Below are 24128 nucleotides of genomic sequence, written 5' to 3'. Positions count from 1 at the left end.
CTTCTTCCTCTTCCTCAAAGCTTCCAGGTTTGAAAGGGGTTCAAAGTTGCAAAAATTTACAGGACAGGAAAATTCACTGTCTGCCTTTTTCCACTCCTGGTGAACTTGAGCCAACAAGACAGTCAGTATTGCCACGCATATATGCGGCACGGGCCCAAGTTTTGGCATTAATCAGTGTGGATACACACATTATTAAACACCCACTAGTAGTAACCAGTGAGATTTCAACCACTGTACATTTAGGTTTTGCTTCAAATGATAAATAATTCTGGCAGTTACCAAACCTACGAGGTTCCCAAGAGCACACATATTCTGTTCCTGGAACATAACAGGAAATTTTTATAATATAACCCATGAGAATTCATAATACACATAGAAATGTGATTTTTTTTTTTCTGCTAACCACAGCCCTCAAATGCTGCGTTTTCAAATTAGCACACGACATGTATTTTCACACCATCCATTAGCACCAGTACTAGAGAAGAAAAACATCATACACACACACCAAAAAGCTGTAAATTGGGGGTTTTCTTTTCCGTCCCAAAATAGAACATAGAAACTTTCATGTGGTTACTCGCAGAACAGGGTAAGAACAACGAAGTAAAAGATTTTTATCACACACTAGTGACTCCTTTCACTCTTAGGCTGCTAACCAATGCAGAACCCCCTGGATGTGCAGGACAGATTGGTAATTTCCAGCTGAGGTTAAGAGAACATTTCCCATTGGATATAAAAGCACTCACCACAACTAGAACAGCACAGGATACTGCTGTGCAGTGCTGTGCAGAATATGGTGTGTATTTACATGACTTTAAATAAAAGATTTAATGCAATTAGGCAATGCCTCTCATCTAAGAGGCTCAAGCATTATTAATCTCACATTAAAAAAAAAAAGAAAAAGGAAAATACAATAAAGGGTACTGCTCAAAACAAGACAAAGAACATAAAGTCATGAACAGACTGCTGGAGCTGGGAAGAATTACCATGGAGGGCTGGAAATTCAGAGGCATTACTAACATTCACAGTGACCTCTCACACACATTTTGACAAGAATATTTAAAAAATAAGAGGCTGGTAAGAGGCACTGCTACTCTTCAGTCAGCTGGTTGGCCAGCATTACCTGTTTTCTGCCACACGAATGCAAGGCAGAGGGGGTTTAGGAGGTGCAACCTCTTCATCCATGGAGTCAGTCAGTAGCTCATTTGACTGAGTCATATTAGTTGTTTTGTTTAGGATCTCCATTTCTCGGTCTGTAAGGGGAAGCTCTGATGGGCTGTAACAAGCAAAATACAGAGTGTGGATCATAAAACACAGTTGGAATGCAGCATGCTGACAGATTAATACGTACTTTAAATCATATGCAATGAGAGAAACCTACAGCAGAAGGCAGAATTCACATCTGCAAGTAGAATGAGATGTATATACAGAATACAATGTGCACACCATGGCCAAGTGATGCTTCATTGCCGGATTTTGGTAACTTCTCCAGCACAGCATATTGTTCCTTTAAGTTGTCCCACTGTAATGCATGAGACTATGTAAAAAGCACTATGCTATCCTCTGTGAAAAATAACCAAGTGCTTTAATCCAACTATCAGGAAGCAGAAATAATCCCACATCCAGCTACTCTATTAGACTGCATGCATTAAACATATTTGTCAGTGACCCACCTGTCAGATTTACATGCTGGTAAACTGGGTTTAACTGGGCTTGTGGGAGAGGGATGCTCCTGCTTTTCAATCGTGAGTCTGACCAGCTCCTGGTGGGTGGAGGGGAGAGAAAAAAAAGGGAAAATCATGAGATGCATAACGCTGCACTCAAACATTCTAGGACAAAAAGGGATGCTACTGCAATAAACTCTTGGTTAGCCAGGTATGGATTAATGTTGGCATGGACACAGAGAGAGCTGTGAGCTGGGTGTAAACCTGTACCACAAATGAGGTGGTGCAGGGAACAGCCTGCACCCAGCAGCAGTTTAGCCATATTTAAGCTTTTTAGCCACAAATCGTGGCCCTGTGGGGATTCTGCACAAAGCCACATACACATCTTTTTGCTGTGCTTCCTCTTTCCGCTATCATCACAAGTGTGTTCCCCACAATAACCTAGACAATGGCAAGCTGACTTTACATACATAAAGCACAGAAATACCTTCTGCAGTTAAGTATTTCAGTTACCCAGTAAAAGAGTTAACTAATTGCTTTATATTTTATAAACAAGTCTTTCATGCATTCATTTAAAAAAAAAAAGTTTTCTGTAAGATGCCTAACAACAAATTAAATAGTGAACACCTCTATTAAAAGGCCTGCTTCCCCCAAAGCCAACTTTTAACATGTTAGCAATGGAAGTCTTAATAATTCCGGGAACTATCACAGTGTATCTGCTATAGACAGATAAGGCTGTGGATAAAGAGATAAGGGCAGATAATCCTGAACTACCAGTCTGTCAGCAGTCAAAACCACAACCATTCACACCAGAAGGATGGAGAGAACATTTTACAGGTGTCTGAGGCCAACAAAGAGATCTACTGCTCACAGATACAAACACATGCCCTCTTACAGCTAGGCTGGTAACTGGCAGCGCCACCTGACAGTATTGGCTTCCCAGCATATTATGCAAAGGAAATTATATGGGATCGATTTTTTATTTATTCTTTTTTTTTTTTTAAAGCAGCCTGAAGTACAGTGTCATCATTCCGTTATCATCTTCACATCCATGCCTGTTGAGGTCAGAAATTGTCATTGCCTCTTCCTTCTGAGGAGTAAGAATATTCTAGCCCACGTATTTCTGTATAAGGCTCTATTTAAAGCTGAACTTCTACGAGACAACAGATGCAGAACAACAGGAACAAAGTACTGCCCTGGATGTGCGCGGGATGGAAAGCACAGTCCAATTCAAGCGTACACCACGACTGATTTTGGTTTAGACATTACACTTACAATCTTGATGGGACCTTAGGCACAGAAATAATTTACACCGTGTCCACCCAGCACACGACAAAACGCTCAGCTGTAAAGAACCTGCCTTGGAAAATCCCCCACACATTGGGGAGGAAGAGAGCACCCAAACACAGCACAGAGACGTCCGTTTGGGCTACGGCCGTGAAGGTTTTCCTGTCTGGGGCAGACAGAGAAGAGCCCTGGCAAGGAACAGCATTTTCTGAGAAGTGCCTTGACCAGAAAAAGCCCAGCACCAAGCTGACCACAGCTGAGCACCTCGCCAACGCCACCCCCCTACAGGGCCACATGTGCCAACAGGTAAATACCGGGCAATGAGGGGCACAACACTGTCAGGGCTTCTGATAATCTATAAATGCCACTGTGGTAAGATACATTACAACATCTATAGAAAAGTAAAATCGTTAAGGCTCTTCAATTGCAGAAGAACCACACAAGCAAAGTGGACACTGAATTTACCTCAGACTTCTCTGATGAACGTCCCCAGGTCCCCAGCTCTCATAACAGAAACTGATTTTTAAGGATGTACTTTCCACCGTTTCGTTCTCTCTTTCAGAATGATCTTTAATCAAAAACCCGCTATTCCTTTTAGACTTTCAAATTCCCCTATGAAGCTGACAGAGCATCACAGGAATGGGAGCCTACGATCCGCAAACAAGGCTTTCTGTAAATCGTACACTGTGGAAATCCGAGTGACACCACTTGAAGCCTCTGGCTGCAGCCGGCCCCACGCTCTGAGTCCCTGTCAGGAGTGAGCGGTGACCCAAGGGATGGCCACCTTCTGCCTTTGGGACAAACCCCCACTGCTGAAGAGGTTTCCGGACACTTCTCTGGGCTCGAACCGACCCTGCGGGACCAGACCGGGGTGCTCCCGATAAAGAGCAGCCACACAAAGCACGATAAGGAAAATAAAACACATGGGCATTCAGACCTAAAGCCAAAACGCTCCGTAGATGCTCCTTGCCACAGAAAGGGCTGTGGAAGGAAAAATGCCACCGTCGGTTGCCATCATTACTGACACCCAGGGCCGAAGGGCTCGGGGAGCTTCCCTGTTCCACCGGCTGTGATGGCTGTACGCCTGCCCGCCACATGGGAGTGTGTTACAGCGTGGCAGTGAAACAGTCACGTTTGGCTCAGAAGTGTCCTTAGAATTATTCAGCACATTGCTGCTGTGGGGACGAACAAATAACAAAACCACACCCCTGAGACACTGAGACGACAAATGACTGACAACACCTGAGAGGATCACTTTTTCCTCTAAACTTAGACAAATACCACCGGATTCCCCGGACCCCGGCTTTTTCTCCTCTCCCCTAGCCCCAGAACAAGAGCTAGTGTTTGGAAATCAAGCCAGGACCTTCAATGTACACGAGGTAATCAGCATGCGACTGAGCCAGATGCACGTTACGCTGGTCGTTATCAGCAAGTAGAGATTCCTGCAGCAGTAATTAGAGATAATTAAAGCCTCTCTACAAACTTATGCTACTTCAGCAAACTGGTAGTTCCAAATGAGGTGTTTTTTTAAGAAGTTATGTAATCAAAACAAGGATTTTTTTCCTGTTATATTTAGCTAGCAAGGCACTAAAACCTGAGATCAAAACAGCAATAACACAAGTGAACAAGCGACTCGTTTATGCTCAATTCTGAAAGTAAAGGGGGAAGTAAGCACTGAAATGTGGAAGTGGATCTGGTGTGATCTGCCAGAAAAACAAGAAAAGCTCTCCACAGCAGAGAAGTGTCCAACTTCTCAGTTCTGCTTCCAGATACAAAGGCTGCCTTGGCCCTTCTAAAATAAGCCTTGCTCCTTGCTAGGCAGTAGGAGATGAGCTCGAGCCACTTCCAAACGCTGACCCGTGGATGGGCAGACACATCCACATCTGCCCAGACAGCCTCACATCTGCTCTCGTCACGCTCCAAGCTGACCAGACACGAGCCAGCTCCAACTGGACGGCCAAAATAACTTCTAGTCTAACGGCAAGAGGAGACTGCTACAGCCACGCTGCTCAGCAGGGCTTAACAGCTCAGGTGTAGCGGTGCACGGACATCCCTGCACCGCTTCCAGCCTCGGCTGGCTCGCAGTGCGGGCACAGAGGACATCCCAGACCTTCCCCCTCCAACAGGCACGGTGCTTTGGCTAGGAAGCCACAGGAGCCAGGTGTTTAAATCTTGCTTGAAGTGAAAGGACAGCGGGTGTCCAAGCCTGATGCAACGAGACCACACAACTGTAGCCTGGGTCCGGTGCTAACACGGGACCGCACAGGTTCATTAAGTGATAAAGGGTGAATTGTCTCACTATTTAGTGGGGTACTGCAGTTAGGCTACCACAGAGCAGATTTTCACGTACTACAAATTGCTGCTGAATTCCAACGCTAACAGAAGCTGGGACGTGACGCTCAACTCTTCTTCTCCACCCTGCTGTGCAAATTTAATACTGGCTTTACCTTCCAGATCTGGAGCTTAAAGTTAAAGGGCGTATTGTGCAAAATAATCCTGGAAAATCTGTCATCTTTAGGTGATGGAAATGTTTTGTTTGAAAGATATTTGTTTTAACGGCTCAGCAAGTCATACTAGGGTTTAGTATCCGTGCTTAAGTAACTTTACAGAGATATTCAGCGCACGCAAACAACACACCAAGACTCCTGAAAACACGACAGGCAAAGCTTGGGAGATCCATTTGATTTTTACATTTAACTCCAGGTAATAAAAACTAAACTGAGTTTGAGTACAATGAAAGATGTTTGTTCCTGATATACCAATCCAGCTGAAAAACCTGCTGCAGTTTTTAAAAATCTACCCCAAATTTCCTACTGTAATTCCTTTAAACATTCCTCCTACAGTTCAGCCCTGCTTAACCTTCTCTACAGTTTTCAAAGTAATTTCTAGGAGATATGACGGTCTTTTCACCAGTGTCCTGAGCCCATGTCAAGCTACTTTTAACTGCAGTGCCAGAACAGCTGAACGCACAACCTCTGTGGCCATCAGCAGAGAGAAAACAGTAAGGAACTGTAAGAAATAATGGGTACCAAAAACTTACTGGGAGGTAGAAGGGAAGCCAACAGATTTTCCTGGGTAGGGCAGGGAGGGAATACTATAAGCAGGTCTCACAAAGGATACAAAGGTTTCCGTTAAACGTTTCCATTAGTTATGCAAAATTAATCTCCAGAAAACTGAGCTTAGCTCATCACCGGTCCCACACCCTAATCCAACTGCTGAAAGCGGTGACGTATCACTGACAAATACCTTGAACCTTACATTAAAAGATGAAGCTGGAATCTTTGATTCTCTGTGGGCATTGACAGGAAGAACTTCCGTTACATTTTGTCTAGACGTAAAATATGCAAACTCTGACCTGTAATCTGCATGGGAGATTGGGAGAATGGGAATGGCTTGCTGAAAATTTAATACAATGCTCAATAAAGATTTATGGCTTCTTACAAGCCATCCAAATGCCAGGGTAAACATTTTAGAAGTGCACACTAACGGTCAAACGATTTATGCTAGTCTTTAAGCAGTACACCAAGCAGGATCATTTCACTTACTGAGCTGTTGATCTGAATTAAGTTTACTGAAGCCAAGAACAGGATCTTACCTGCACTTAAAAAGTTCACATTTTCACCTAGATCTCTTCTAAAACGCAGATAGTGTATACTTTCTATAATGTACAGTACTTGTCTCACGTACCTTAACTCCATCCAGAACAGCTTTTATGACATCCTTAACTGTTGTCACCATCTCCTTGTCTTCTGAATTCACACCTTCCAGCATCACTTGATCAGACCAGCGAATTAGATTGGCCAGACTCTGGTACACACGGCTGTAGCAGGATGAGATGGCAGAACTGGATGGCATGGAAGGAAATAGATGAGAAAAATGAATAAAATGAAATTATGGAGATACGATCAAATGTTTCTACAAAGTGCTTGATTTAAAGTGTATTTCATACTGTTAAAATTTTGATTGTGTCCATTGTTGTTGTTCTCTTTTTAACTCTGACATTCATTATTTGTGTTTAGCAGGTGACAAAGTTTCGACTCCGTTGCAGTTGCTCTCCTGTTCACCAGTACCAAATGGAACAACAGCATGAAAGTACAACCAACCCATTATCTGGGCTGCAAGTCAACACAGCAATGCTCAAAATAACACTCTTCCCCTTTTAATTTACACCTCCATCCTATGCCTTAACTTCAAAGGTAACTACTGTATCCTGTAGTTAAGTCTAATTGATATTATTTCAGCATTAACTATGCTTTTCTTCCTCCTTATTAACTCTCCCAAAAATGTCTTAGATAATTGAGAGATGACTATTCATTCTTTTACAAATCATTTTCTCACTGTTTATAACGCCTGAAAACATATAATTAAAACTTGCTTCTTTACAAAAATTGAACTGAATGAATTTCAGGTCTGGAAGAGGAAGGGTGTTGCTTTGTTTTGCTTTTAATGAGAAACAGAACTGAAGCTATTGTTCTGAAGGGGAAAAAAAAAGAATTTTGGAAGGATGACAACTCCAAATAAAAGTTAACTGTAACAACAGTGCTTGCAGGCATTTTCCTGGCCATTCTGAAAACACTTACTTCATTACTAAACAAGGTGTGCTAACAGTACTGCTGATGGCAATGCTTCAACAATTCTTTGTAAAGTTAAATCAATTTCAAACTGCATCAAAACCATAAAGAGATAAGAGAAGGTGCAATCTTGCCATCATTACTGATAAGAGTGTTCTGAACCTTCCCGTTTCTGTCTGGTATCCATTTTACACTGGCTTAACTCCAGTAATTTCATTATCTGTGAGAAGAGAATCAAGCCCACAAACTTCAGTGAGATTATTGAGGTGAACCAGGTTTGCAGAACCAGGGATAGAACTATTGTCAAGTTACAACCAGAGGGATACAAACAATGGCAAGTGCTTTTCTGTTTGTTTGTTTTAAAAGCATGGTGCTTGCCAGTTGTTCTAATTTTAAACGAAATTATCTTAGTAGGAGATATTTCCCAAATAGGGCCCTCCCCCATCTCTTTCTATGGCTTTGATTTCTTTGCCATTAATCTTCAGCCTGCTTCCTTCTAAAGAGGCAGTAATTGAAAGCCCATTCTGTGCTAGATTTAATTACTTTTTTCCTTGATGCAAATGCTTCCCCTCAAGCAAAAAGAAGTCCAACAGTAATTGTAGGGCTTTCTTCCACACTGCCACAAGCCTTGCTCATTTTTCTTGAGGGGGATTTACCATCGAAACCACCCCTTTATGTCCTGCCACGACTCAAAATAAAGTGTACCGGTAGGCATGAAAGGACATGGCTTTTTGAGAATGTCAAATCCCCTTTTAATCTGTGAAGTCAAACAAGGCAGAACATACACAGGATCCATGCTGTAATGCATACCATTTCCAGAAAGAGAGTACAGACTACTCCACTGACAACTAGCTACAGAAGTTCTGCTCACAGGCTAACTGAGGATATCCAATTGTCAAGGCTACACTACCCTACTACTAAGAGATAGGTTATAAGGGATTTGAAGAATAGAACCATCTGAAATACTGCTGCTGCTGCTGCTGAAGACCAAGTAGTTGATATTTATTTCCAAATATATTATTGGAAGAAAAGATCGCCCAGCAAACACCCAGTAGATACACAAATCAAAGTGAGTGACTACAAAGATGACATTTTCTATCTATCCTAAAAATATTTGCTGACATTTTACATGTTCTCCTGATGTAAGGGGAAAATTTGTTCTTTCTTTTATTAAGTGAAAGCAGGTGCTTGTCAGAAATTTAATGACTGCGGGAAACCTGATAGCAAGGGAAGAAACTTCTGTGTCTGAACCCAGAAGCCTGGTGAATACTCCAATTCTAACAGCTCTTCCTCTTTATACTTCTACAAACCTAACCTAAATTGCACGTCTCCTGTCCCAGCCACAGCTCTTAGTCACCCATTGTCTCCTTCCATTTGTACTGTCTCATACAACCATGCCCTATGCATTAGGACCAAAAAGCGCTAAGCATCTGTTTATAAGATAACAGCACCCTACACCTAGCTGTCTTGACCATACCATAAACCTTTCTTGCATCAGAATTGAAATAACCATCTCAAACAAGAAATTTGGAGATGCTTACTAGGAAAACAAACAGGAACAGCGCAAAAACTGCCAGGATTCAGAAACCAAAGATCTGTGCATTTCTTGCCTAATTTTGTGCTTTTGTGTGTGTGTGCTCGTTTTGCTCATTCTTTATTATTCAGCGATGTTTGCTTGCTTTGTTTAAATCAATTGCTCCAGCATCTATGAACAGCAGCTGTATCTCCGTGGCTTGATGACTCCACAGATTCTTATAATGCATGCTGAGCTTTGTTTTGGCAAATTTCTACGTCTTTTCTGGCTTCAAACTCATTGTCTAACCGGTTAAAACATAATACAGTAGGCATCAGAGCAAACCTATAAATAATCTGTTGAGAGCACACAGGAATGAACTTGAACTGGCTAATCTACCGAAGTACATCTGTTTACTTCTGTTCTGTATCTGGTCCAGTAAATTCAAAAACAAAGCAGTTAACAGTACAGGCTGACTTCTCTAATACTGGGACGGATAAACTGAACTCAGAAAGGGATTACCCTGAAGATAAGCTGTTTTTCAGGTAGAAGCTGTTGGACTTTGCTAGCTTTTAGCATACTACCATGGACTGCAGAAACCGTACAGAACTGAGAGAATAAGATAGCTAGTAAATGATGAATATCTACATTCATGCTAAGGATCAGTCCTTCCTCCTCTTTGAATCCATTCTAATTTGTTTTACCTTTCCATAGCATGGGCTTCTTCACAGCAGGGAGTTTGCTTTTAAATTAAGTTTGAAAACTATCACATAATCAGTAAAAATGGCAGTCAATTTATTAGCTACTACAGCATTTTTTCTGTCTCCTGTGTGATACAATTCTTCAGACGTTAGAAAGAAAGAAGCCTGCTGGCCTGCCGTATTTCCAAAACCAAAGAAGAAGGAAACTTACCTTTGTTGGATGCGTGGATCAATCTGCACCAAGGGCAGGATGGCTTCCAGCACTTTGCTTGCTGAGCCTGGCAGCATCTCTAACACTTTCTTATCAATTACCATTTTGTCCACAATAGTCTTGAAGTAGCGCAATGCACTGACAACCTCCTTCTCCTTTTCCTCTAGCCATGACACATTCTAGAGAAGAAAGGGAAAGGAATATTAAAACAGCACTTTTAAGGGCAAAGTTACTTTAACTTACCTGAAGGACAGCGAAACTCAAGAGAAATATTCTGCTTCAGAAGACTGGAGAAAACCCCTTCCACCACAAACACTTCACATTTAATTCTTACTCTTTCAAGAAAATAGTCAGTGCAAAACTGAACCAACATTTTGACTTTCTGAATTACAAGACGCATGTTCCAAACTGAAGGCTAATCGAGATCAGTTTTTGGCTAAGATTTACACTACTGATGACTTTGAGGGCATTGCTTTGAAACCAAAGCACCAAACTGGGAGTGAAAGAAAAAAAATACTAAGTGCAGATAGTAATGATAATGAAAGACAAGAGGCAACAACTACCAGTTTTAATAAAGCTGTCCTTCTCCTGAAAAGAACCCATACAAATCTCGAACTCCAAAACAATCCCAACAAGATGCCTCCATCCCCAATAGTGACACGTGTGGTGTTCTCCTTCATCATTCTGAGTAACTCAGCTGATTGCTATATGCCTATTTGTTTGAAACAAGGCTACAGTCTTGTCTCTCCATTTCCAAATAAAAACCTCCTTTCCAATCAGTCTCCAACCTAATTCATTTTGTGATGCTGCTCTTTGGGGAGCAGGATGTGGCCCTCGCTATCCATGAGGAAATGGTTGGCGACCTGCTACAACACTTGGATGTACGCAAGTCGATGGGGCCGGATGGGATCCACCCGAGGGTACTGAGTGAACTAGCGGAGGAGCTGGCCAAGCCGCTTTCCATTATTTATCGGCAGTCCTGGCTATCAGGGGAGTTCCCAGTCGACTGGCGGCTAGCAAACATGACGCCCATCTACAAGAAGGGTCGGAGGGTAGACCCGGGGAACTATAGGCCTGTTAGCTTGACCTCAGTGCCAGGGAAGCCCATGGAGCAGATTATCTTGAGTGTCATCACGCGGCACTTGCAGGGCAACTAGGCGATCAGGCCCAGTCAGCATGGGTTTATGAAAGGTAGGTCCTGCTTGACGAACCTGATCTCCTTCTATGACCAAGTGACGCACTTGGTGGATGAGGGGAAGGCTGTGGATGTGATCTACCTTGACTTCAGTAAGGCTTTTGACACCGTTTCCCACAACATTCTCCTCAAGAAACTGGCTGCTCGGGGCTTGGACTGGCGTACGCTTTGTTGGGTTAAGAACTGGCTGGATAGCCGGGCACAAAGAGTTGTGGTGAATGGAGCCAAATCCAGTTGGAGGCCGGTCACTAGTGGAGTCCCCCAGGGCTCAGTGCTGGGGCCGGTCCTCTTTAATATCTTTATCGATGACCTGGATGAGGGGATCGAGTGCACCCTCAGTAAGTTTGCAGATGACACCAAGTTAGGTGCGTGTGTCGATCTGCTCGAGGGAAGGAAGGCTCTGCAGGAGGATCTGGATAGGCTGGAGCGATGGGCTGAGGTCAACTGCATGAAGTTCAACAAGGCCAAGTGCCGGGTCCTGCATCTGGGGCGTAACAACCCCAAGCAGCGCTACAGGCTGGGAGAAGAGTGGCTGGAAAGCTGCCTGGCCGAGAGGGACCTGGGAGTACTGGTTGATAGGCAGCTGAATATGAGCCAGCAGTGTGCTCAGGTGGCCAAGAAGGCCAACAGCATCCTGGCTTGCATAAGAAGCAGTGTGGCCAGCAGGACTAGGGAGGTGATTGTGCCCCTGTACTCGGCTCTGGTGAGGCCGCACCTCGAGTACTGTGTTCAGTTTTGGGCCCCTTGCTACAAGAAGGACATGGAGGTGCTCGAGAGAGTCCAGAGAAGGGCAACGAAGCTGGTGAGGGGTCTGGAGAACAAGTCTTACGAGGAGCGGCTGAGGGAGCTGGGGTTGTTCAGCCTGGAGAAGAGGAGGCTCAGGGGAGACCTCATCGTTCTCTATAGGTACGTTCTCTATAGGTCCTTATCGTTCTCTATAGGTCCTTAAAGGAGGCTGTAGAGAGGTGGGGGTTGGTCTGTTCTCCTACGTGCCTGGTGACAGGACGAGGGGGAATGGGTGAAAGTTGCGCCAGGGGAGGTTTAGGTTGGATGTTAGGAAGAATTTCTTTACTGAAAGGGTTGTTAGGCATTGGAATGGACTGCCCAGGGAGGTGGTTGAGTCGCCATCCCTGGAGGTCTTTAAAAGACATTTAGATGTAGCCCTTAGTGATATGGTTTAGTGTAGGACTTGTTAGTATTAGGACAGAGGTTGGACTAGATGATCTTGGAGGTCTCTTCCAACCTAGACGATTCTGTGATTCTGTGAACAAGGGAACTCGCACACCTTCCACAGGACAGACTGTGAAAACCAAGTTTTGGCATCAGTGAAGGAATGCTGAAGAAGAGAAAAATTCACTAGAATAAAGCTGAGCTGTGGTCACCGAATTCCATGCCATCGCCAACACTAAAAAAAGAAATTCATAAATGATTTTGATATCCTAATGGCAATCTGGACAGGGATATAGCTTTTAAAAGTTTAACAGAGTATGCCTGGAGGACTTCTAGTGCCACAAGTAGTTCCTAAGTGAGATTTAAATTAACTACTGAACATTGCTAGAAAAGGAGCCGAGAGCTTAGCAGAGTCAGGTTTCATCCATTATCTCTTCAGTAAATTCAGCCTCAAGAATTAATGACCTATGGGCATTGTGTGCTCCCCATACTCTTGTCAGCTGTTAAAATGCTGCTTTTCTCCAAAATCAGGCCAGCAGCCCAAAAGGTTTCAGGAAGAACAATTTATAGGCAGCACTGGTCAGTAATTTGGGGCCAGTTCCATGAAAGGATTAATCTCAAGTCCCATCTAGCTCTGATTTTAGAAGCCCAAGTCCAAATCCAAGACCTGCAAGCCACTCAGTCATTTTCCATCTCATCTGGGAAGTGCCCAAACTCCGCTGATGCTTCAGCTTCTGACGACGCTGCTCACCAGGCACCTCAATTCCTGCTCCATGTCACCTGAACTCCACTGCTGAGGAGCGTCCTGGCAACTCACCGGTGTCAAAAATCACATTGCCCATTCTTCAGGCGTCTGCCCTCCCCACTGCACAGCCCATTCCAGGATACGGAGAGGCACTTCACGTGAAATGATCGCAGACTTCAGGGATGGGAGAGCCTGTATGGCCCATGCGCTGCATGACTATGGCCCAGTGGTCAGAGCTCTCAAACAGAAGTGAAAAAATGGGGATTGCAGTTCCTGCTCTGATTAATGTTTATGCATTCATTCAACAACTGTTTCCTGTACAAAGGCTTGTGACTTAATAGCTTAAACACTCTTCTGGAGCACAGGAGGGATGGGCCTGACTTTGAGAGTTCAGGGCTGCGAATGACAAGTGGAAACAAAGCTTTCCGCTGAGCGCATCAAGGCATGCAACTCCAGCCGCCGGACACTGCTCGGGGGACAGCCCATTTTTCATGACTTCCCTGCTAGCTTTTTTGTTAACAAGCCTATACGAGTGCTTTTTATGAAACCCCTTCTGAGGTCCAAAGGCCTCACACGTACGTTTGAATACATACACACATTATCATACACAAAAAGCTGGCATATCCTACTCAGGACTGCAGGTTCTGTTACAGAGCTCAGCAAAGATTAACGCGTATTTATCTATGAGGCTGAAGTTTCTGGTGTTCAGTGCTTTACTCACCAAGGCCTGAGAGTAACAGCAATAACTCTAGAAAGCGGAACAGTAATCCACTGGGATGGGAGTATCTCACAAGGGTAATGATACTAAGATCTTCCACCAAACATTGCAGTGTGCCCCTAAAGCCAAAGTAAATGCGGGATGGTATCCTTCTGGGTTGGTGAGAAAACCCGGGATGATCTCTTGTTTAATTTCCCAGCAGAAATGAATTTGCCCCAGTAGCTAACTTATCGCCGCGACAGAGCAGCTCTGTAACCGTGGGAGCCATGTGGGATTCAGCAATGACCCTTTGGGGAATTAAATGAGATAAACGTAGTATTCAGGCAAAGCAGCATCTCCTCTCCACTTCCCTGCCTGCCTGACACATTTAGGTATTTCTGCCTGATTTTGAAAGGTTTCCCTTAAAAAAACATTACAAATGCATCGGGCATGAGATACAGAAGGGTTACAGTGAGTTGTACAGAATACAACTGCTTATAAAAGCAGGAAAAGTCCATTTTTTCCCTGCAGTTTGGCAGTGAAAATCCTATTGTAACTTCATATGTAGTGTTGAAGGACACTACTGTTCCTACAGTATGCCCTCAGGTAAGAATCAAAGACATGGCCTAAAAAAGGAGGGTCTGGAAAAAAATCCCTTTATTTTCCCCACGTACAGGTATAAAGGGGAAGAGGAGAAGAGGTGTGTGTGCACTGAGCATAACCTTCAGGTTGTGTGTAGTGATTTTACATTAATTTTTAGTATTGCTATTTCTATATCTACTTCAAGAGTATAAAAATAGCACGTAGTACTTGAGAGGGAGGAAAGGATGATTATCTAGCGTACCAAGTGTGTCTTCTGACACAAAATCTCCTATTTATCAACCAATCTTTGTACACAAGTGAGAGACCCTGGTGACAATCCAGGCATATCCTCTTCCCCACTCCCTCCCCACAAAGCTAATGAGTTGACTATTTCCAACTAACTGATTAGCTGGACTAATCAGCCACTTATTAAAACAGATAAGGAATAAGCCAGAAATCAACAATATTTCACAGTACAAAGTGTATACGGCTTAAATAATTGTCTGCAATAAAAAAAATTATTTCAAGTGTTTTATTTTCCAATAAAAAAAATCCCATTCTGTACATTAAAAAACGGTTTTACATATTCAGCGTGCCTTATTAGTCATTTATCTTACACTGTTTATTATAGGAATGAAAGAAAAAGCAAAAGCTTTGCCTTTAATTAACACGCCACTACATATTTGCTGTAGAATAGCATTTTGAAAACAGCTCTTAATTTTTTTTTAATTTATTTCATTTTTGATCCCGCATCAATTCAGAGGAAAAAACAATGCATCTTCTACATGCATTTTAGTGAATCAATCAATAAAAAGAACATTGGGAGAAAACTTCCCAGTAAAACAGTACAACACATTGGTAGAATAGAAATATGTTCTACATGGTACGCCTCTGAACTCATCTCAACATACCCTCCTGAAATGTTGCTGGACTTAAAAGCCTTTAAATAGAACTCACAGATTTTTTTATGTTTCTTGGCAGGAGTCCAGTACGCATGTGGGGCGAAGCAAGGTGCTTGGCTCCCTAGACAGCGTATCTGTTGCCTCCTGGGGACAAACTACGGCCTGGAACATAAAAGCCTCATCATCTCCCATACGATGGCGCAGAACAGGGCTAGGAAGCCCTGCGGCCATCTCGCTGGGTGTTAAGCACATCGCACAGTGTAAGATAACAATATCTTGCTGACTGCACGCAACAGCGCTACAACAATCCTCAGCAGAGATAATCTAAAAAAGTTTGCGTGTCTGGCACTGCACATTGGATGAGACTTTCAACAACAACTGGAAAAGATTCTGAATTATCATAAATAACCTCGACTGTTCTTAACTTTTGGCTTAGATTTATACTTGAAAACTGACTGCAACAGTACTGTTATGGAGAGATCCTTCAGTCTACGCAATCGGGTCACAACAGCAGAGGAGATAACACTGATAGGTTTGTGCTGGGAAGGAGTGCCCAGCCCTCAGCTCCTACAGGGCGTGAAGTATGTTGGACGCGAGGACCAGTGTGCTGGAATCAGCTGCTCCTTCAGTGCGCCTGGTTGACTCTCCCTGCTAACGTCATCAGAGATTGCGCACGTCTTTGGACGAGCTTCAAGGATTTGCTCACCTAGGTTTGGGGTTTTTTAAAGGATCACGCCCCAAAACCAGGCAGTCATTGGGAAGCTGTAAGAATAATCATAGGGTGTGCACGCTGGGAGGATGTCAGGCATTAAACTACATTCCGTAAGGAGATGTTTAAATAATGATGGAAGGAGGTCTCATCAGCATCTCAAAAAAAGAAAATACATCTCTTATTGTATAGTTTATAACTAACCATAAAGTAACCCTGAAGTTCCCTGACATATCTGCGGAATTCTGTATGGCACAAAGTCACACGCTGGAAGCAGGGCTGCAGATTTTGACAAACTGAGTACCAGCAAGCAAGAAACCAGCAAGACTAATAGAACATGTCCTTCATCTGCTTACTTTGTTCGCTGACTTCTCTGGCGTTTTCACTGTCAGGTCAGCTTGCTTTCCTTTCTTTGAAGGGGTCCTCTTTATTTTTGGTGAATGAAACTTGCCCTTCAACTTCATAGTGAACGAGGAGAGATGGGAACGCTCAGAATCTAGAAAGACACAGAAATGCATTACTGGATTAGGGTGAAGTTGTTGAAAACAGGGAAATTGTGCTACAGCATTATCTGGAAAACCAGCCTACGAAAAACATTGCAACCATGTAAATTTATTGAGTGGAACAGGATAAAAAAAAAAATGTGGCTCTTTATTATGTTTCCAACCACAATATCACCACCATTTCCTGCTTCCCCTCGGAGGCAGCAAGGCTGAAGTGCCAAGGCAGGAACAGCAGGACTGCTGTTGCTCTGCGCCTTGGAGAGAGAAGGAAAAACTCCTCTCTGAAAAGCACTTATCTCCAGCAGGTCCCAGAGTACTTCACAAAGGAGGTAATCACTGTCCTTCTTTTGCAGCTGAGGATACTAAGTCAAGGGGATGAAGTGGCTTGTTCACACAGCAGGGGAAGAACCTGGGCCGCCTGAGCTCCTGCTCGCGGGGTCAGGAACCACCCTGGCCACGCAGGCAGCTTCAGGAAAGGAAAGCACAGTCCGACCTCACACCCTTCCCAGGCTGCTGGTCCCTAGCTCTACCCGCTTGGTAGCACTGTTTGGTTGAAGCTCTATGAAATATCTGAACGAAAACACCAGCCCCTGTCACTCACGGTGGATTTCACACCCGAAGTACCAACACAAACCACGAGAACAGAAGGAACCACTCGGCGCTGGTGCATCCCCGAAGAAGCTTAATTACAGAACTGCTCAAAGCTTTTGAAAATCGTATTTTCAAGGGTTTCTGATCATCTGAAAGCAGAAGTCTCAAAGGTTTGCAGTCGTGCCACATGCAGACTTACTGTTGCAATGTATTTTTATCTGTTCAGCCAGCAAGCTAAATAAAACTATGCTGCCTTGCAGACAGCAATTGCAAATGTATTTTAAGCAAACAGCACTTTAATAAATGAAGGTTTAAATTGCTCTCTAGTGACCCAGATAATTCAACAGAAGATACTGAACTTATCTTTAACTACATTATCAAGAAAAGTAAGCAGTTTTGCTGCATGTTTCATTTTTCTTTTGCATTATTTGGGAATTGACTGTGCTGCCTGTACTGAGTCAAAACAGCACAGCCGCTGTACGCAGCACTGCACCACCTCGTTAGCATGCAGCCTGCGAGCAGAAAAGGCTGCTGAGTCAAACCTAGCACCCAGCAGCTAAATACCACACCAGCGCGAGCACCACTCCTAATACTCAGAATTTACCTAACCACAGCCTGAAGGAAGGAACCTGCGCTCGTCTCCCTGTAAGGGCTGTCTCCCTTTAAACGCGTTTTCCCGACAAGAGTGTTAAGACCCTACTATTAACACCTTCACCGCAGCCAAAACTCCAGTTAGTCGGGTCCTCCGCATCAAACTTTTTCAGACGTGCTATTAATGGAAAGCTGCATCAGCACCAATTATAATCCAGTCTGGCTGCAGACCCGTTCTCCATTTACAGGGTTCTCCAAGTTTTCTTTGTATCATAAAGTCCCGTTTAATGCACTGGGGAGGGAGGCGCTAAAAACCTTGGTCACTGCAGATAAACCCAGACATATCAATTGGCCTCTGAAGAATCGCGGGCAGCAGCTGGCACCCTAACTTAGCAACAATTTACGTCATTGCTTTACATCCTCAAGGGGATCTCCAAACCTTTAAAACCTCTCCGGCTCCACAGTGTTGAAGGTCACCACTGAAAACAGCCCCTGGCTGCTGCGATAATGCTCTCGTGCTCCACAAAAAAACAGTGTTTATTTGGTACGTCGTGTGAGAATTGCTATACATGTGCAGGTATGCATGCTTGCCAGAAGAAGTCATGGCTCAGACTTTATTTTTAAAAGAACTGGCAATTACAATAATTAATCTACAGGGAAATGACAACCAATTGTGTCTGGCTCCTCCATGGACAGCAGTGAGATCCAAACTGTCTGAGTGAGACAACGTACAGTATCTACAAAACCCTTGGTTGCTTATGGTGATAATTTAGCCTTGGAGAGACAAGAAATTAGGAAGGGAGGAAGATTTCAGAAGGTTGCAATTTCCATTTCTCCTTCCCACCAGACATCTCTACCCAACTTTGGTAAGCATACGAGCAGTTGAAGCAGTAAGAGTGCATGGTGAGGAACCTCACAAAGGCGACGTCTTGTCAGTGAAGAAAGTTTCTCTTCTGCTGACAGCAGCCTAACCACTGCCCTTCGCTCTCTTTACCTTTCTGCCACATCCAGTGCTGAATCGCTTGCACGGCTGTGCTCCGAGGAGACACAGATCTATGGAGCAAGGACAGGAACAAGTGGCTGGAGCAGAATGGGAACTTCTTAAAATAGTACTAATGAAGTAAAAACAGTTGACGTTTGCAAAATAAAGGTTATTGTGTGAACAGCCCTATGAGGACCTAGTTCGACGATCACACATTCATGCAGCTTTTTACTACTGTCTTTCCATCTACAATAGGCATTTTCCAGATCTCATCTGCTCATGAGTTTCTGATGCATTTGTAGTTAAACAAATGAGTCACAAACCAATATGCTCTTACACTCAATTGCACATAGCACTTAAAATAGCGCTCTTCTTGTTCCAAGCACATTGCAAACGTATCTATCTCACCCTCAAACAGTTGGGTCTTAACCTTATTCTGCAGATGGGAAGCAGGCGCAAAGGTGAAGCAACTTGTCTAAACAGAGCACAGAGTGAGTCGGTGGTTCTGGTGCAGAATCTCTCCATTTCCAAACATCAAAATCACACTGCAGTCCCTGGTCCCTCTTCCGATATTCATGAGTCAAGCTGTGGAGCTCCTGTGATGATATTCACTGACTGCCAACAGACATTCAGCATGATGGGCTTTAAGGCTTTCAAGCAGATACATCATTCAAGCACTATGAACAGAATTTGCATTTTAATGAATTTGGATGAAGTGGTATAAAAGAGAAGTTGCACTGAAGTAAGAATGTATTCTAGATCAAAGGTGCAAGTGACCGAAGCTTTTACAGATGAAGGCTAAAACTCTCCTGCAAGAAGCACGGCTGTGCAAGACTTCTCAGACTGGTTACCATTGGTCTGCTTTGAGAAGCTCACTTTCTGTACACCACATCCCATTTAAGTATGTAACATGTCCTACATCTGCCCAGTTAAAAGTTCAAACAGCACAGAATGCCTTCACTGATTCAATAATTTGATAACGTACACAGAGAAGAAGAAAACAGAGCCATGACAGTGCTCAAAACGCTTTTCCTGTCCCTCTGCACCTTCCTGCCAGCCTACAGTAAGCAGGCTCTCAATGCAGCCTTGAGGTCGTTCCTGAGCTCGGCAGTCTGCCCATCAGAAATCACCGTTGTACTACTCCCCCACCTCCTGTTGATGGATACCCAGCAGCATTTCACTGAATTCCAGCACCACCTTCTGAGCTTCTCTTTCTCCTTTCTGGGGTGCAGAAGTAGGGTACCTGTATTTCTATGCGTAGTCCAAACATTGGTAAGATGAATGGGAAAAGACAGGGTAATAAGCTGGATGTGGCAATTTCAACTGGAATGGGGGAAAAAAGATACCGCTGTATCAAAGCCTTTCTCTCTCAAAGGAACTGCTGACTTCCCATCCCCTCGCATGTCATGTCTGGACGCTTTGCTGCCGCACACCACTGGAAAAAAAAAATCCCTTCAAAATTACTACGGATTTGAGTTTCTTATTTCTGACCGGGAGTTTTAATACGTCACCCACTTCACGGCTAATTCCATCTCCCTATTAATAAGGCTCCTGCTCTGCTGGGTTTGAACGCGCTCCAGCTGTTGTGTCAGGGCCTCACTGGGCTCAAAGCTCGTGTCCCCGAGGTGGGCCCACACACCAGACACGAGAAGCGTTGCTTGATGCTCCGGCCCAACGTGGCCCTGCCGCCGGGCACATCTGAGGCCTTGCTGGCCGAGCAGGGACGCGCACCTCCATCCACCACAACATGGCCGTGCTTCCCGCTGGTTTGCTGAGAGCTTGGCCTGAGGAGGAATAACCAGAGATTTCAAGCGGTAGGGGGTTAAGGGGCACGAGGGAAGGTCGATGAATCAGCTTACGTGCTTGAGTGTGAAGAAACCGGAGTGCTCAGGGGAAGGCCGGCAGGTCAAAGCCCAACAGCTACGCCACCACTGCCATGGCGAAGCGGTTGTTTCCCACTTGGGTTCGGAAGAACACCAGAATGAAGTCAAAACACTCACGGTGAATTCCACCAGCCTGGCCTGGCAGCGTATTATTTACTTTGAAGTCAAATGGAAAGTTCAGCACCGTGCAGAGCTCAGTCACTGCAGACTTTCCCAGCCACCTCCCGCGTGAGCTGCGAGCGCCGCCCCGTCTGATGGGAGCTTGTAAAGGGTGGACAAGCGAAGCCCCCTTATCTGCCTCTGGGCTTCTTGGTAAGGTTTGTGTTACTACGGCACTGCTCGACGACAGGCGGGCTGCAACTGCATGGATGTGCATTTTAACAGTTCACCTTGGGTAGTGTTGGGATCATAGTGGATAAATAAAAAATAGTGTTTTTCGTAAACTACAGAATACAGTATCATATCTATCCCTCACCTGAAAAACGAAACCCTTCATCTTCTCTCACTCTTTATGTGCTCACATACAGAAATCGTGAGGCTTTAGAGGAGACAAAACCTTTAAAAAGGGTTAAAGTTCATTTTCCAGCTTGCACTGATTCTCCAGGCTCGTTAGAAAGAACGAAGTAGTCTAAAATCTTATCCCACAAACGGTTCCCTTTTTAAAGGCCATTTGGGTCTCTGCTGGATGCACATATTTAAAAGCTATCAGATTAAAAATAACAGAGAACATCTCTCCCAGTGTCGTAACGAAGCCATTGTGCTCATTTTTAATCAAGCGCTCCTGCCATTTGTGCCACGAGTCCTTTGAACACAGAGGTGACTTATGTAATGAATTACACAACAATGCCCATTAAAATGGCATTTGTTCCCTTGGGCACAGCTCGATCATTTGTGGAAGACAAAAGGCAAGTTGCAAGGCTTCAACTAAACCCTCGCTGACAGGGACTTTAAGGGTTCAGAAGCAAAAGGGAAAAATAATGAGGTGTAGTTCAAAACGACCTTTCTGTTGGGCCTGCCCACTTGGTGCTGCGGCGCACTACCGAACGAGGCAGCAGCGATGGGGACGGGTTCCTGCTCCTCCAGACCCAATTCTGCTGCCAGGAAAACAAGAGGACAATCAGTTCACGATGGACAGGTAAAGAGTTACTGACTATAATTGCAAAATATACTGCAAAGCATGGATCTGTAAAGATTTTAGATGAATATTACCGGATTTCCCAGCCACCTTCCTTCCACCTTCACTTTAAGCAAAGGGCTTATCTAATGGGCACTTGTAAGTACACAGAGCTGTGGGGCCTTTGCCCTAACTGAAAGCTCTCCAGTAACGCAAACACTAAAATAAGAACAAATAAAGGAAAACCGAAGCCTCTGAGCTGTGCAGAAATGTTGCTCTAACCAGAAACTCCCCTAGCATCCTCCAGCAGCTGAGCCCCTCCGCAGAGGAACTGCCAGAAGGACAGACCTGAAGCTCATCAGCGTGCTGTGGACAACGCGGGGCTAAGGCAGGGGCCCTTTTCCAGTCCTTTTGTGATGGAGGGCACCTGTTTTTCTTGAGACAAGAAGTTCCAGCCTGTCACCGCATGTGTACGATGACAGAGAGGAAGCACGAGGCCTCCAAGGAGGGTGAAAGGAACAGAACAGGAGGGGAACCCCAGACACGCTCTTGGCTTTCGCACCTGCCCCGCACAGCTCAGTTCTCCATCAGCAGCTTTCTGCCACATTTCACGCCCCCTTTCTCAAAAGTCCTAGGGATGTTTCAGAAGTCTAAAGACACTGATACGCAGCACTCGCGTAACGCTGTAGGTTCTCAAAAGGATGAGCTGAGATCCTGAACACAGAGAAGACGGAACAGAATTTAAATATCCCTCTTAGGTGTCTGAGCACATCACTGCTGCAGGACACGCCGCAGAAGCCTCACACCCATCACTTCCACCCAGCAAGTTTACTTCTCTCAACTTTGCCATTACCCACAGAAGCAAAGCGAATTTATCCAGAGACCAAAAAAGACCCGGTAAGGGCTTCAGAAAGAAAAAAAAGAAAAAGAAAGGGAGGGTCCCCGTGTCAATCAGGAAGCGTGCCCACCCTAACCTTTGTACCCTAGGTGGAGCTGGCCGCGAGCTGCTCCAAGGCCCTCTCCAGGGAATTTGTTTGCTAGGAGAGCGGCCAGGTTTTGGAGGAAAACGGCAGAGGAGGGGCAGCCTGAGAATCAAACAATGGCTCTCGAGTGCTGGAGAAACTTTTCCTTTAACATCACGTCACCTTCGAAGCAGCCAGCATTTGGAAGCGGAAAGACCGACTGCCCTTTTTCTTTTTTGGCAACATTACAGTGAATGAGCATAAACCAGCGAGCATTAATGATGTGCAATGACAGCACACAAACTTCTATGGAAAAGGGAGGCTCAGTTCCCTCTCAGCTGGCCAGGCTCTGCTCAGTGACTCACAGCCTTCATTATTTTTTATGCCGCCCTCTGGGGCCTCCAGAGGAAGCAAAACATTTTTATTTGTCAGAGAGCATATTTTTATTTTATTTTTTTTTTTTCTAAGCAACCATGAATGAGACATCTCCAGCTGCAGCAACCTCATGTGGAAAGAGCTCGCAGTGTTTGCAAGGGAATTGGGAGGCGCACAGGGCAGCTTATCAATTCAGCCACGTTTCCCGACTGCAGCAAAAAGGATTGGATCAGTCAACAACATTAATTTTATGGTACGTTAGTGGTACAGCTCTTCTTCCTTCCAGCTGCATGTTTGGAAGCAAATCTTCAGTGAGGAAGAGAGGATGCACGACACCGAGCAGCAAGTTCGGAGCAGCTAGTAGTGTTACCTCCTCGTCCTCTTTTAGCCTGGAATATTTCAGAATAGAGGAATCATCATGCATGCAGACACACAAACCAGGAATCCTTTAGCTGCTGAAAACTGCTACGCTACCCAACTGGTTTGCAGGAAAAAAGAAAAAAAAAAAAGGACAAAGCTACAATTAATTGAACAAGGAAGGAATTTACAGGAACGGAACTTTGCTACCCAAGTTCAGTTTCCTCCAGCACACCAAAGCCTTGAGACTTCTTTCTGAAAGATGCTGTAATGTATTGATAAGCGGCAGTCGGGACTTCTGCTCTGCTTTATCTGACAGAGTCACTCCAGCAGGCCGGTTCCCTATCAGCTCGCAAGCAGAAACGCTGCCGTTTACCGAATCACTAGCAAACCTTTGTGCGGCATCTGGCGAGTCTCTGGTAATTTCCCATTTAAGTACTGATTTTGCACAGCCCTGCGAGCCCGAGAGAGCTAATGGGATTACAGCACTGGTAACACGACTCGTGGCTCCCCTGTGCCAGCAACACTAAAACAACACAAGAGTCGAGCAGCCTCCAACATCAACAGGACTGCTGGGGTACACGCTCACCATGGTCTTGCAGCAAAACCACCGAGGCTGCTAACTAAACATTTAGTTTTAAATTGGAAAAACAAAAAGAATCCAGCTACAGGGCATAGATTCTGCATTACTTCAGCAAGCAGCTCTGAAGGCAGAAGTCACAACGGTTGCAAGGGAGTCTGTGTTCACCAAACATGACTTAATATGGGGTCCGTGGGCATCCCCACTCGTCTCACGGCTTTATGAGGATATAGTCATGACAGTGAT

At 44.5% G+C, this 24128-nt stretch overlaps 1 protein-coding gene across 11 annotated transcripts in view; it reads right to left on the bottom strand.

The window, feature by feature from the left end:
* Positions 1 to 24128, bottom strand: part of RAPGEF1 (Rap guanine nucleotide exchange factor 1) — an 89974-nt gene that overhangs the window by 40187 nt on the left and 25659 nt on the right. For all 11 annotated transcript variants that reach the window (XM_066980800.1, XM_066980799.1, XM_066980796.1 and 8 more), the window contains 5 exons: positions 16301 to 16440; positions 9945 to 10123; positions 6636 to 6792; positions 1671 to 1759; positions 1121 to 1273 (listed from right to left, as the gene is read on the bottom strand). In XM_066980800.1, coding sequence (XP_066836901.1) covers positions 1121 to 1273; positions 1671 to 1759; positions 6636 to 6792; positions 9945 to 10123; positions 16301 to 16440 — 718 coding nt within the window. The remainder of the gene's footprint in view (positions 1 to 1120; positions 1274 to 1670; positions 1760 to 6635; positions 6793 to 9944; positions 10124 to 16300; positions 16441 to 24128) is intronic.

This window comes from Anser cygnoides, chromosome 20, assembly GCF_040182565.1.
Source record: "Anser cygnoides isolate HZ-2024a breed goose chromosome 20, Taihu_goose_T2T_genome, whole genome shotgun sequence".
In the NCBI taxonomy this organism is placed as follows: Eukaryota; Metazoa; Chordata; class Aves; order Anseriformes; family Anatidae; genus Anser; species Anser cygnoides.
Note: the sequence above shows the minus strand (reverse complement) of the source record. Positions and strands in the feature narration are given on the sequence as shown.